Source organism: Haliaeetus leucocephalus, unplaced genomic scaffold (genome assembly GCF_000737465.1).
Source record: "Haliaeetus leucocephalus isolate CR32 unplaced genomic scaffold, Haliaeetus_leucocephalus-4.0 Scaffold214, whole genome shotgun sequence".
NCBI lineage: Eukaryota > Metazoa > Chordata > Aves > Accipitriformes > Accipitridae > Haliaeetus > Haliaeetus leucocephalus.
In genome coordinates, this window is record NW_010972650.1 from 41,166 (window position 1) to 56,013 (window position 14,848).

At 63.6% G+C, this 14,848-nt stretch overlaps 2 protein-coding genes across 2 annotated transcripts in view; one reads left to right on the forward strand and one right to left on the reverse strand.

Moving 5' to 3' along the window:
- PPP1R1A (protein phosphatase 1, regulatory (inhibitor) subunit 1A) overlaps positions 1–356 on the reverse strand; it is a 7,159-nt gene extending 6,803 nt beyond the window's left edge. Inside the window, exon 1 of the mRNA XM_010566557.1 lies at positions 345–356. Coding sequence (XP_010564859.1) covers positions 345–356 — 12 coding nt within the window. The remainder of the gene's footprint in view (positions 1–344) is intronic.
- A 1,733-nt stretch (positions 357–2,089) lies between these two features.
- TESPA1 (thymocyte expressed, positive selection associated 1) lies at positions 2,090–7,364 on the forward strand (the record flags this gene model as incomplete). Its single annotated transcript, XM_010566558.1, has 10 exons — positions 2,090–2,167; positions 3,705–3,901; positions 3,986–4,028; positions 4,401–4,450; positions 4,632–4,685; positions 4,946–4,982; positions 5,095–5,178; positions 5,276–5,484; positions 5,741–6,846; positions 7,314–7,364. Coding segments are annotated over exons 2-10 (1,800 nt in total), but the record flags the coding sequence as incomplete, so codon positions are not given.
- Between the last annotated feature and the right edge of the window lie 7,484 nt (positions 7,365–14,848).

Sequence of the window (14,848 nt, forward strand, 5' to 3'; positions counted from 1 at the left end):
TGACCCCCCCCTGCGCCCCCCCCCCATCCCGGAAGCTCCCCAGGGCCGTGTCCTGGTGTCCTGCTGCGCCGTGATGCAGCTGCCGTTAATTATTGATATAAAAAGCACTCGCTGAAGAGCCGCTTCGTGCCACCATGCCCACCCCTGGATCCCCGCACCGGCAGCTCCCCCTGGTCTCGCCCCGCTCCTCTGGCTTTGCTTGGTGACCCCCCCGCCCCCATGGGCTGTCCCTGCTCCCAGGGTTTAATCCTGCCTGGTCCTGGGTCTCTCCCCGCAGGGATGCTCCGTGCGGTGGCCAACCCTCTCCTCCACCCTGAGGGTCAAAGCCCCTTCAGCTGCTTTACCTTTGGGGTCATTGCTCCCCTGGATGGGGGGGTCCCCCTCCTCCCTAGGGACCCCCATGGTGAGCGATGAGGGGGGGTCCCCATCCCTGAGCATCCCTCTGCCTGCCGTGCTCTGCCCGTAGCCATTTCACTCCTCGATGGGCTTTTACGGGAAAACCCTTCCCGGCTTCGATCCAGCCTAAGCATCCCGGCTCCCCACGGCTGGGGCTGCTTCTACCGGGGCGGAAAAAAGGCTGGGGGGGGGCGGTGGGGAGGTAAAAGCATCTTCAGAGCCGTGCACGCACCCAGCGAAGGCGTTTGCGGGGGGGGAATAACCGGGCGAGATGGAGGATGGTCCATGGGCCGACTCCTGCTTGGGGTTTGGATGCCATCAGCACCAGAAATATCAATATTCAGACCCTGGTGGCATCCTGGGTCCCTTGGCCATTAAATGAAATGTCCCCTGGCCCTTGGGGTCTGTGCCCCCCGCCCAGGCATCCCTGCCGGGGTCGTGGGCGCTGGATGTGACCAGGGAGCAGAACGAGGTCGTTTTCCCGCTCCCACCCCGGAGCGGAGCCAGACGAGGGGCGATGCTGAGCAGGGATGTGGCCCATCCTTCGCAGGGGATGTGCTGGGTGAAGCGACTCCCGAGTCATCCGGGCTCCCCCCTCCCCGAAACCCTGGGCAGGCTGAAGGAACGGTTAATTCAGGGCTTTATCCGCAAACACTCACGGGCTAAAAATATCCCTCCCGCGGGCAGCACCATTCCCGGCCAGCGCCGTGCCGGGAGCTTCCTTGCCTTTTTTGACGGGATTGTGGCTCACGACGGGGCAGTGCCCGGGCTCCCGGCTGAGATTAGCACAGAATCCCAGCTGCTGGGGGATCCGGAGGGATGGATGAGGGACCAGGGATGTCACCTCGGTGGCCGTAATGTCCCTGCCGGAGGTGAGTGCTGTCCCTGCATCAGGGATGTCCTTGGTGGGGCCGTCCTTGTCACCGGGTGCTTTTATCCCGGTGCTGGAGGAAACCCTGGAGGGTGGGACTGGAGGTGCCATCCTGACTTGGCAAATAACCCATGGGGAAAACTGCCTCCATCACCCCCTTGTCACCCTTCAAACCTGGGGTGGCTTCACCCGTCACTCCAAGAGCCACCCCAGCAGCCCAACCCTGGGCAGTGCTGATTTGGGTCCCCTTATTGGAGCCGTGCTGGGCTAGCCTGGCCAGTGGGCAATAAGCCACGTGTGCCACATACCCGTCCAGCGCTCCTTTATCGGTGTGGTGGCATCGGCAGCTTGGCACAGTGTGCTGGACCCTGGGACGCTCGGCCGGGAGGGAGCCGGGTGCTGCAGGGTGTGAAGCAAAGCACCCTCCTCCCCCTCACATCCCCCGTGCGAAGCCCGCCCAGCACCTGGTGCTGTTTGGGGACCCGGTGCCGGCCACCGAGGAGACCTCGGGGCCTCGGGACTCCCCACTGGGGTGTCCCAGCCACCCTTGGAGCAGGCGGGGTGCAGGGGACCCCTCTAGAAGGTGGGTGCCCTCTCACCCATGACAAGGGCGACCTGGGTGGCTTGACTGGCACCGAGGCTATTATTAGCCACCCTCGCCCACGTCGGCAGCTCATTAAGTTTTTCCCGTTGTGGTAGCGGATGTGGGTCAACGTTTGAGGTTTCGCTGTTGATTTTTTTAATTTCCTCTTCAAAACAGATGAGTTTCCTCCCTCCTTGCTGACGACAGATGCCGCCGGGGGCCGGGCGCGGCGGTGGGGTGGCGGGATGCCACGGCTGATGGCCCCTTGCCGGAGATAGGCAGCGCTCGGTGGGGCTGCCCGGCTGCCCCCCACGGTGGTAAGTGCCGGAGCCACACGGAGGGATTTGGGGGTGGTTATTGCCCCACGAGGGGTTGCAGGGCAGGGGGGGCCTGGGGGGCCGTGGGGATGGAAAGCGGAAGAGCAGGAGGTGGATGGACCCGGGTTTGGGGGGGAAGAGATAGGGCCATGGGGGTGATGGGGACTCCAGGCGTCCGGGAGAGACAATTCCTGTACCTGGAGCAAATGGAAAACTCTTTCGTGGCAGCAAAGGGACAAGGAGCGGAGTGGGGACCAGAGGGGCTGAGGGGGACGGGGCTGGGGGCAGCAGGGGATGGGGCTGGGATGCTCCAGGACGCGGCAGGACAAACAAGCCCTGGTGTCCCAGCCCCCGGCCACGTGCCCTGGGTGGGCTGGATGTGGCCTCAATGAAGAGCTTGGCTACAAGGCCACTGCTCCCTGAGCCCCCCCTCAGCCCCCCCCCCAGCCCGATTCCTGGAGGTGACATCCCAGCCCTGAGCATCACAGGGGTCTGGGATGGCCCAGATGGGTGCTGCTGCCGGGTCCTGCCTGGGGCTTCACCCCGTCCCTCACCCTGCCTGTCAAGAGGTGAAATGGGGAAATGGTGACAAGGTGCCCTCCCTCCGCCGGGGACTTTCGGCGCAGCTGCAGCACGGTGCCGTGGGCTGGGGGATGAACCACGCTGGCCTTGGGGCTGAGGGGCCGGCACCGTGGTGGCTCTGCAAAGGGTTTCCCTTCCCATCGGTGAGGTGGGTGATGGCTGGACCAGGATGCTGGTGCTGCAGGAGATGGCTGGACCGGGATGCTCCTGCTCCAGCAGCGCTTGGGTGATGGCTGGACTGGGATGCTCCTGCTCCAGCAGCGCTTGGGTGATGGCTGGACTGGGATGCTCCAGCAGTGCTCAGCCGTGGGGACGCGTGGCTGGAGCAGGCGGGTGGCTCAAGTAACCTGTCCCCTGTGGCTGCAGGGGTGCGGTGGGGGTCTGCCCAGGCTGGGGGGGTCCTTGTCCCCAGGCAGAACCTGTGCTGGGGAGGGCAGAGGACGAGGGACCAGGTGTCCTCAGTGGGTGCCATGGAGCCATGGAGGAGCTGGATGCCGGGAGCTTGGAATCCTTCAGGTCCTTCAGGAACAGGGGACTCCCTGGGGACATGGTCCCTCACTTTGCTTGGAGGATGTAGGATGAGGATGGGATGGGAATCAGCTCCCTGTGGGAGCCAGGGGGGAGAGGTGCCAGTTGCCCAGTGGGCAATCTCTGGGTTCTGGAGATCTGCATCATCTGCCCCGAAGCGTGCCAAGCCGTGGTGCAGCTCTGCGTGCCTTATCTCAGCCCCGGCAGCTCTTCCGTTCGCTCCAGCAGCTCCGTCCCTGTCCCCCTCCAGCCCCTGGGTGCAGCAGGCACCCATCGGCACCCAGGGCAATACCTGGGCAGGGGCAGAGCATCCCTGGGATGCCCAGAGCCCACCCTGCACCTGCCCATGGAGCATCCAATGGTCCCACCCCATAGGCAGGAGGTGGAGGAGACCCCGCCATCTTCACGGCTCTCCTGTCCCCTGCAGGGAGACCCCCAGCCCAGCCGGTGCTGCGGCCATGGAGGGCTCGTCGGTGCTCAGCCCTTCGTCATGGGAGAGGCGGCGTGCGTGGGCCAGGCAGAGCCGGTGCTGGCGGACCACCGTGGTGGAGGAGGAGGCGGCCGCCGCCATGCAGGATGTCCCCGAGCTGCAGCCACCCCATTTGGATGACGTCTTCCTCGAAGGTCGGGGGGACCCTGGGGTTGCACATGGGACAGGGGTCCCCACGAGCTGGGTCATCTCACGGGTGTTTCTGTGTCCCCCCCCAGGAAGCCCCTCCAGCAAGATAGAGACGTGGCTGCAGGAGTGCGGGTGAGCCGGGGGGGCAGGCGAGGGCAGACCTGGGGGTCCCTCTGCCGCGGTGCCATTCCCACGGGGATTTTGGTGTCACCGCGGGGGCGGTGAGGGTGGTGGGACGATGCTCACGCTTGGTCTCCAGGGTCTCCCGGGGATTTGGGGTCCTTGGGATTGGGGGTCTGCTGAGGGGACCCCCCTTTTCCGAGCATCCCACCATGGCGCACCCACCTGCATGCCTGGCTGCTGTCCCTTTGCTCTCACCCTGCACCCCACCATCTGCATCCCTGTCCCCACTGCCTGTCCCACTGCTCTCAGGTCTCCCGTCCCACCACCAGCCCCCCTAGTATGGGGACAGGGGGATGTGACTGGGGTTTTGGTCTGGCACAGGTCATCGGTGGAGGTCCCACCGGAGGAGCTGGGCTTGCCGGGCCCCTACGGTATGTCAGCTTTGCCCCGGTGCTTCTCCCAGGGTGCTGAGGCTGGTGCTCCCTGTGTGGACCACTACCCACGGGGTGTGTGCGAGGTGCAGGGGGACGAGCAGGGACGTCTTTGAGGACCCTGAGACCTGTCCCCAACTCTGGATGTCCCTGCACCTCGCAAGGCTTTGCTCTCTTTCAGTGTGTGGCAGCAACGGGACCAGCTTTGAGGATGACTTGACCCTGGGAGCTGAAGGTACCAACCACCTCCAGGCACGCTGGGGTGTCCCCTCCTGCGGTGTCACTGTCACCCCACGGGCAGAGCTGACCCAGCAGAGGCCGGGGAGCTGGGGACAGGCAGGAGCAGACCCAGAGGGGACTGTCCCCAGGCTCTGCATCCCCTGGGGCTCCGGGCTGTGGCTGCAGGGGAGAACATCTCCCAGGGTGGCGAGTATGGGACCAGTCCCCAAAACACCCCGTCTCACTCCCTGCCGCCTCTCTGCTCCCTTTTCCCAGCTCTTTTGCTACCGAGGAGTGACAAGGCCATGGGCAGGTGAGGTTTGGGGGCCTGGCGGAGGCTGGCGGGGGGCCTGGGGGCACGGTCCCCGTGCATCCCGCTGGCAGCATCCCCTTCGCTCAGCCTCGTCCCCCCTCCCTGCCCGCAGAGTTCTGCGGGACAAGCACCTCAACCTGGGGCACAGCATGGCGTCCAGTGCCCTCTCCAGCCTCACCACCAAGACCAGCTCCAGGTAGGAGCTGGGAGGGTCTCTGAGGGGGTTGTCGGGTCACCCCCTCATGAGACCGGTCCCTGTGGGGCTGAGCTGGGGCTCTCCCCCCACCCCGCAGCATCTCCGAGGTCCTGGAGTGGTGGGAGGCGGACGCCGAGGAGATCCTCTACAACCTGGGCTTTGTGCAGAGCGAGCCGGAGGCCGTGGCCCGCATCCCCGCACGCTTCTTCTCGGCTCCTTCCCGTGCCAAAGGCATCGACTTCCAGCTCTTCCTCAAGGCCCAAGTGCGGCGCATGGAGATGGAGGATCCCTGCCTGATGCTGGCCAGTGAGTGACACCCTGCGTCCCCAAGCCCCCCGCCCAGGGAGACACCGACACATGGGGTGGGATCCACCATGCTGGTTGGGCTTTGCTCTTTTGAGGTGGTGGGAAAGATGCTCCCGTGCCTCAGTTTCCCCATGCATGAACTGGGAGAACACGCCCAGCCCGCCCTACCCCTGCTGCAGCCCCCTGCCCCACCGAGCATCCCCCACCCCACAGCCCCCCCCGACACTCCCCCACCCAACTCCTTCTGGCCCTCCAGGTCGTTTCCAGCAGGTCCAGGCTCTGGCTGCAACGGCCGATGCTTTCTTCTGCCTCTACTCCTACGTCTCGCGGACCCCCGTGCAGCGCATCTCCCCCTCCCGCCTCGCCTGGGCTTGTACCGACGTCCCCAATATCCGCATCGCTCCCACCCAGCCCAGCACCCTTTCGCCCGTGGAGCGCCTGAAGAAGGCTGTGTCCACCATGTGCCTCTACACGTCCCCACGGGATGAGGACAGCCCACGGGGGACCAGCCGGCTGCCCACCGTGCCCACCAGCCAGCCCAGTGCCATGGGGAAGGTGGTGCAGGAGGTGCTGGAGCGGGCGCGGGAGGAGAGGTTTCGGTTCGATCCGGCCGATGTCCTTGAGGGCTGGGGAAGGGACGGGGATGCGGGGATGGCGCAGCACCGGCGGGGAGCAGAGGGGTCCCCACCGGTGTCACCGTCACTGCGGCTGGTGCAGGGTGTCCCTGCGTGTCCCGATCACGGTGGTGTGGATGCCCCGACGTGCTGCGGAGGGGAGCGGGAGCCATCCCCGAGGCCAGCCCCAGCGGGGACACCGGTGGGTGCTGCACGGGGACACTTGGAGCGGTCCTGTCCCCATGGCGGGGGGAGCGGTGACAGCCCTGCGGGGGTGGCTCAGGGGGCCGGGGATGCTCCGTGCCCCATGGGAGCAGGACGGATCAGCACGGAGGAGAACCAGCCGGACACTGCTGCAAATGTCACCTTGTCCGCAACGCCGGCTCCCATGGCCCCCCACTCCGGCCAGATATGGGTCACCCCTGAGCACCCAGAGGGGCTGGGATCCGAGGGGGACTCCGGCTTCGGCTCCGGCTCCTGGGGGACCTTGCCCAGGAGGAAGGCAGGGTACCACGGGTGCCATCCGGGTGACCCCCTGGACCCCGCTGGGGCACATTCCCCCAGCTCAGACACACCAAGAGCTGGAGGTCACCGGGCTCGGCGGAGCAGGGGCTGGCGCCGGGGGGGACCCCTGAAGGACACCGGGTGGCAACAAGGCGATGCACCGGGGCTGCAGACCCTTGGGAAGAGCCCCTCACCCCACCGTCCCAGCTGGCAGGAACCCGTGGACTCCTTCGAGATGGAGGAGGTGAGGGTGCGATGCCCAGGTGATGGGCGCAGAGGGGTGGGGGGCAGGAGGGGGCTGGGAGAGGGGGGCAGCAGCACAGGGGGTCCCTTCGGGTGGCAGGTGACGCTGGGTGAGCCAGCGTGCAGTGGGAAGGAGCTGGAGCGGGAAATGTCCCCGGAGTGTTCTCAGGCTTTTAAGTTTTGAATGATTTAGAGCTTCAAATGGAGCCTCTTGCAGGGGGGAGCTGGGGTCACGGGCGCAATGGCCAGCTCTTGCTCACGCACGCACGCACGCCTGCGTGGGCTTGCACACACGCATGAGCATCTTTGCACACATGCACAAGCATCCTTGCACGCACACACACGCACACAGAGGGATGCATGGGTGTACACACACGTGCTGATGCACTTTTGCACGTGCATACTTGTGCACTGACATGCTCACCTGGTGCAGCTCCTCACCCAGCCCCGCCGTGTCCTGCCTTGCAGGTGCTGAGCGCCAGTGAGGAAGATGATGATGATGACGGCGATGCCCGCAAGGAAGCCATCCGGTCCCTCCATCCCTCCATCGGGATCCGAAGAAGTAAGTTGTGGGGGTTTCCCACCCTCTTGGGGGGCACCAAAGGCAGTAGTGCTGCCAGCCCAGCGGGTGCCCGGTGCCAGTGTGTGTCCCCCGCTGTGTCCCCCCTGTCCCCCTGCTCCAGGCTTCATGCTGCACACCAGCAGCGGGCAGTCCGACAGCAGCGGCTTCGTGGAGGAGCCGGTGTCCGGCCAGCTGCCTGCTGCCCGGCTCCATGGCCCTGACCAGACGGCCTGAGGCCACTGCAGAGGGACCTGAGTTTGTCCAGGCACTGGCAGGAACCACGGCTGGGTGCCGGATGGACCGTACCGTACCGCTGCATTTCGGACACAGACACCATCCTCAGCTGAGGGCTGAGCACTGCGTGTACACGTGTGGGTGTGGATGCACGTGTGTGTGTGCACGTGTGTGTGCACGTGTGGGTGTTTGGCACAGAAAACCTTTTGACTCAGGAGTTTTGCCCCAAGGGGCACATGCGTCCCCCCTCCACCCAGCCTGCTGGTGCTGGGGCTGTGGCTACAGCGGAGAAGCACTGGGGACATCTCGCCTGTGCCTTGCTCTTGGGGACATGGCTCGCACTTTGGTCACGGTCGGTCGCTCGTGCTGCAGTGCCTGTAACACTAGGACAGGGGTTTGCTGGGCAGAGCCAGCAGCACGCTGGAAATAAAGTTCCCAAAGGGATGATGGTGGCTGTGTCGCTGCCTGGAGCTGGTGGGATCCAGCCCTGCCCACCCCCTCTGGGGTGGAAACCCCCAGCACAAGCCCTCCCAGTGCCCCAAAGGGGCCTGAGCTGGGGGGCTCTGCTCGGCTCTGGGTCTTCCCTGGGGACAGAGGAGCTGCCACCGAGGCTGGGGCGTTCCTGCCCTACAGACTCCACGTACCATCCCACCCGGCTCGCGGTGGGGCTGGGGAGCTGTGGTGCCTCCCACGGACACGTGTGCCCTGGCTGGGGTGCAAGCCCGGGGGTAGGACTGGAGCGGTGGGTGCTGCTCAGGACTTTTTTGGCCTCTCCATCTTCTCTCTCCCTAGCTGAGCCTCCCTTCTGTCTCCTTATCAGGGTACTTCATGGCTCCAAGCCTGCTCTTCATCTTCCTGCCACCTTATCTTTCTGGCTCGGTGTTCTTCCCCTCCGCACGATCTGGGCATCTGAAGGAAACCGCACTGAGACGATGCTGGGTCTGTGCCGACAGCTCCTTAACCCCTCCGGTGCCGCTGCCGCTGCACACCCAGGCAGGACACGGGCAGATTTATTGGTGGCTTTTGCCCTAGGTGATGTGGGCACCGAACAAGGACACGGCCCCGAATTGGGTGGTGGAGGGTGGTGGGTCCTGGCTGGGCACCCCAGCAGCCTCCTGCGGGGCTCACCCAAAAGTGGCCACAAGCCACAAATTCAGGGTCCGGCTCTGCTCCTGCCCCTCCAGATCTACCCAGGGGACAGGGACAGGTCACAAGTCACCCCAGGCCAGTGCTCCATGATGTTAGGAAGGAGCCACCATGGTCCCCCTCCTTCCTGGACTCTCAAGGTCCCCATCCCAGCTGCCCACCACAGCGGTGGTCCATGACCCTCCGCTGTCGGGTGCAAGGATGACACCAGCCCCAGGGCATCAGCGCTTGAGTTACTGGAAAAGAAAAGTCCTGTTGGATAAACAAACCCCAGGGCTTCCCTATGGAGAGCAGCCAAAGACGGGATTATCCTGGATTAGCCCCACGGCCCCTCCGGCACCAAGGCTGGCTCCCACAGCCCGTCCTGGCTGTGCTGTGGGTCCTGTGGGGGGGTGGGGGGAACAGTCCCAACCTGCCAGGGCTGCTCCATGCTGGTTTGAGCTGCTCAGGGCTGTGCTTTATCCTCCTCCTTGGTCTCTGCAAAGGGGTCCACGGGGGACCCCCTAAACCTGGAGCTGTGGCAGTGACCCCCAGGCACCTTCCTGCTCCCCTGGCTCTGCCCGTCCCCAGCTCATCCGAGGAATAAACCCACCTCAGGCCGTGGACTTGCTGGGCAGGTCCTGCATGGGGCTGTCTGAAGCCTCCTGAGAAAGCCTTGGTGGAGCACAGCTGGAGCTCAGGGCCAGGTTCCCCATCCCTGGGGACACTCGAGGCCAGCCCCATCCCGACCAGGAACCAGACCGGGACCTGGCTGAAAACCAGTGCAGTGAATGGAAGAACCGCTGCGAACAAGTAGCTGGTGATGGGGCTGGGGACAGGGTGTGACATTTTCATCCAGCTTCACTGCCAAATCCAGGGAAATGAGAGCAACAGTTCCATCACATTTCATGCAAATGTTGAAGCCTTTGGTGCTTCTGAGACCAGAACTGGGGGTTTTTAGGGTGGTGATGAATTAATCCGGTGGGATGGAGTACCTTATAAATGGTACAAAATGAAGTTACACTTGTGAGCACACGTGCTCCCTGGCCTCCCCATGCCGGGTATTTGGGTATTGTCTCCCTGAGCCAGGATCCCAGCTGTGACCCGCTCCCCCCTGGGAGGGTTTGGCTCTGCATCCTGCTTCTGGGTGCCTGAAATCCCACCCCAGGGCAGAGCTGGGCACTTCCAGGTTCTCCTCTCCCCACTAGGAATGAACAGGGTGCCCTGAGAAGCCGGGTAAGTGGCACAGATCCTCCCTCGGGCACTGGGCAGGAGAAATGCATGGAAAATACCGAGGATTTATCCCCCATCTCTGAAGCCAAGAGGCAGCGAAAGCTCTGCTTGGGACCAGGGATGGTGATTTATGGGTGCAAATGGATAAGTATCCTCCTCTCTGAGCTCTGGGCTCTCGCAAAGAGGCCACACAATTTCTGAGACACCACCTGAGCAGGGACAATGCGATTTTCCAGGTTTTAGACTGAAAATAAAAGACTTGAAACTGTGCAGAGCGTTTAAATTCAGGGATGAACAACCCACAGCCTGATGCAAAAAGAGCTGGGAGCATTTGCTTGCCCAAGGGCTGGAAGAATGATGCGGCCAAGCCGTGGGAGCACCTTCCCATGGGGAGCACGAGCTGTTTGAGATGGCCGGGGAGAGGCCAGGAGCTGCAAGCATCGACCATGTCCTACATCTGGATACGCTACGGCACCCCATCCACCCCCGCAGTAGCACCCCATCCACTCCCCCATCCAGGACCCAGCATCTCCTACTGGAGCATCTCCTGGGGTACATCCCCGGTACCCCCCCACCAGCCCAGAGACCTGCTGTCGGTGCCTCCATAAAGCTTTCCCTAACATTTCACCTAAACCTTTTCCCTGCGTTTTCAGCCTGGAGGTCTGAAACCACCCAGGCGAATCCCTCCCGGCGGTGCCGTCAGTGCTGTCTGTGCCGGCATCGTGGCAGGTCACGCTCGGCTGCTCCATCCGACCCGGCCGTGGTGCGATGCTGACGCAGGGCTGTCGAGCTGGGTTGTGCCGGTACCGTGCTTCCCTCCTGCCTTGCATGTCTTGAAAGACATGACATGGCTCCCTCCCTCCCCGCCTCACGTACGCTCCGGATGGGGTTTGTTTGCTAAGCAGTGCCAGGGAGATTATTCATCCAGCGTTTTTTGCCGTTCACGGCAGCCTTGGCTCTCCCCGCAGAGCCATGCCTTGTCCTCATCTCGTGCGGCTTGTGGTCCCTTCGTGCTCTGGCCCATGCCCTTAGCCTCAAAGTACCAACCCCCTTTGGCTCAGCTAATCCCTTTAATCAGTAAAGATGTTCTGACCTCAACCCACATCCCCAAAAGGGGAGAGAGATGCTCTGGCTCACTCATCCCCAAAATGAGGAGGAGCTGGGGCCAGACTGGACCACCAGGATGCTCCCGCAGCATCCTTGTCCCACTGCCACCCAGCAAGCACAGCTCTGCCCCAATTCCTGAGCGGAGCCATCCTCCCCTCGTGTTATCTCTGTGTTTCAGAGGCTGCCGTGTATCAGCGTGATGATCCCCATCATCACCTGCCCTGTGCATCCCCACTCCCTGCCCGGGGCTGGGACCGGACTGCCTTCATGTGCCCCCCCGCCTCCACTGCTCCCGCACATCCCCTCGCTGTCTGTTATCTGTCAAGTGGTGAGAAATAAAGTGCTGGAGCTGGAAACGTGCTCTGTGATGAGCAGGAAAGGTCTGCAGCTGGGGGGCTGGCAGTTGAGGAGCGTATAGGGGCTGGGGAGTGAGCAGGGGGGCTATGGAGTGAGCTGGGGGGGGGCTTGGAGAGTATGGGGTGCGTGGGAGGGCATGGGAGGCTTGTGGGGGGAACAGGAGTGTACTGAGGGACTATGGAGTGTACTGGGGTGGTATGGAAGTGCACTGGGATGGTGTGGAGTGGGAGCCATGGAGCTACATGAGCTGTTGGGGCTTTGAGGACTCAGGAACTGCTTGGAACACAGAGGGCTGGGAGTCCTGGGAGTGGGGCTGGGGCTGGCTTGGGTGCTCTTGGGGCTGGCAGCAGGACTGGCTGTGCTGCCCGGAGGGGGTGCAGGGCTAATCCGGGCTAATCCTGCCCCTGGCCGGGCGCCCGGGCACGGGCATCTTCCCACACCTGGAAAATCCCGTGCATCCCTGAGCCCTCCCAGTCCCGGCCAATTGGCGCCTGCTGCCTTTATAAGGGACAGACCCCAGCCCGGCTTATCCCTGGGTGGCTCCTGGCTGTGGTCGTCACCTGAAATCCTCCGGAATGATGAAGCTCTGGGTGACCTTGCTGCTGGCTGGGCTTGTCTGCAGCCTGGCTGCTGGCGGTGAGTCGGGCATGTCCCCGCAGGAATGCGGGGTGACACTGGGGTGGTCGCCGATGGGGTGCAGGAGGAGGATTCAGGCCATCCAGATGTGTGCCAAGGGGCTGGGTGCAGAGTGGGGGGTGTCCTGTGTGCGGTGGAGGGGGTTCTGACACCCCACCGAGGTGGGTGATGCCGTCTGTCTTCCTCCTGCAGTTCCTCTTGATGAGACGTCTTCTGGAAGCTCCGGTGAGTTAGGGGTCCCGTATGTGAATCCTGCTCACCCAGGGGGTCCGGTGGCCAGGCTGCAAGGTAGAGCTTTGGGACCCCCCTCAAAGACCCTGAGCACTCCAAAAATGGCAAATCTGTGGTTTTTTTCTCTTGTTCTGAAGGTGGGGTTGTTCCTGGGGGGTGAGGATGCTCCTGCATCCCTCTCTTCCCTCCAAGGCAGGTGGGGAAATGTGTGGGTTGGACCCGCACGGCACAGATGGGGTCTGAGCAGCTCCGGCTCTCTGCAAACCCCGCGGCAAGAGGCAGCTCCCTTGGGGCTGGTGGCCTTGGCCAGGGTGTCAGCGCAAGGGTCAAGACGTGCCGGGTGTCAGGGCCACCGGTTTCGGTGGGTGGGTGGGAGGTACCGTGGAGGGGAGGAGGAGCACCCTGTTCATGGCACATCGGGGTGCTCGGGCAACCCCGATTCTTCCCGCAGATGTCGAGGCAGCCAAGGAGGGTGACGGAGGAGTGCTGGCCCTAACCGTTGACCTGCTGGACAGACTGGTGAAGGGTCTGAGTTCCAGCCTCATCGGGTGAGTGGGGAAGGGGGAGCAATGGGGGACGGGAGGGCTCTGCCGCAGTCAGCGGGGACAGTGATGCTGCCACCCCGAAAGGTGTCCCTAGCTCCTTCCCACCCCGCTGCGCTGGATGCTGGTGGGGGACATAGTGGGGTGGGTGCTGGGGGGCTGGCTGGGTGCTCCCATGAGGGTGGGAAGGTGGGACTGGGCCAGGTCTTACCTCTTAGGTGTTTCCTCTCTTAGGTGTTTCCTCTCTTCCAGGTGACCAGCAAGCCAGCACAGTAAGTCCCTTCCTTTCTGGGGGAGCCTGGGGACACGGGGTGTCCTGTCACTGGCAGGGATGCAGCTCCAGGGCTGGGGGTTGGGTGGGGGGATGCTCTCTCGGGGGCACTGGGAGCCCCCACCACCTCCCATGGCTGCCCAGGACCATGCCCAGCTCCTTCTCTGCCCCTGCCCTGAGCACTGAGCACCTAAACCTCCCCACCATCCCACCAAACTACCCCGCCATCCCACCAGACCACCCTGCCATCCCACCAGACCTCCCTGCCATCCCACCAGACCTCCCCACCATCCCACCAAACCTCCCCGCCATCCCGCCAGACCACCCTGCCATCCTGCCAGACATCCCAGCTATCCCACCAACCCTCCCCTGATCCCGCACCAGGGACCTCCACGTCCCTGTGTGTCACAGCAGCTCATCTGGAGTCAACGCTGGGCTGGGAGGGCTGACTCAGAGCAGGTTTTGGGGCAGTGGAGGACCCAGGACTGGCTCCCCCTCCATGGTGCAATTTGGGCTCCCTCCCAGGGTTGGCCCCGGGTGCCAGCATGCTCCCTGGGGAGCAGAATGCGTCCCTCTCCTCCCTTCAAGCATCCCTGGCTATGCATAAGCATCGTGCAGCTCCCTGACGTCGGGTCTGGTTGACTCCCAGCTCATCCCACGGCTCTTCTCACACCATGTGCATGCATCGCTCCAGACCAAAGCTACCAATAAAGCAAACCCCTAATTGCTGCCTGTCTCATCCTGCCTGGTGTTTGCCTGTAACCTGTGGCCGTGAGGGATTGAAAGCCAGCCCAGCTGTGGTCTAGTCCAGGGTACAATCCTGCTGCCAGATGGAAGCAGCTGCTTTAAATGAACCGAGTCTCCCTCGACTCGATTCAGGTGCCCGTGGCGGGGACTGGTGCCAGCTGAGCCCCAGGGACCCATCCCACATGTGGTGGTCCCAGGACACCCACCAGCCCTACGGTCACGGTCTTCAGTCCTTATCTGGCATGGAGACCACCCCACTGCTTCCCAGGCCTGCTGGGACCCCTCCAACTGCAGGGGCTCAGCTGGATCCAGCTGTGCCCAGCTGTGCCCAGCTGTGCCTTTAGCCTGTCCTGCAAAAACAGACCCCAAGACCCCAACCCACAAGATTTCTCTGTCTCCACACTCTCATTCCCCTTACAGAGCTTGAGTGCCAGGCGCTCTGTCCCTCATTAGCAGAGTTCGTTAGCTCCCGGGGATCTTCCCTCTCCCTTCCCGACTGACACCTGCCACTCAGGCTGCTGGTGGTCCCCGGCTCGGTGTCCCCACTTCTGGTGCAGGGGATGATGATGATGCTCTGGGGGGGTCCTGGTGCTCTGGGTATGCGTAGGGCTGGGACACAAGGTGACATTGGGTGGCTGGGGTGTGCATGGGGACAGGCTGGCCACCCCTGCCACATCCAGCATCTTCTGTCCTCCTTGCGGCTAACGGCTTTCACCCCTTTCCCGTCGCTCGTCATCGAGGGGGTGGTCACCAGCCCTGGGGAGGGGGGTTCTCCTGTCCAGGGTCTCCTTGTCCCCGGCTGCGGACCACCCTGGCCATGGCCCCAGGTCCAAAATGCAGCTGTGCCTGCCCACCCCCCCACCCCGCATGGAGGTCCTGTGGGGGCCGGCGTGTTGGATTTACAGTTCTGACACCCCCCCTGCTCTGCCAAAAAACTGCCTGTGGCGGGGCTGGGGGG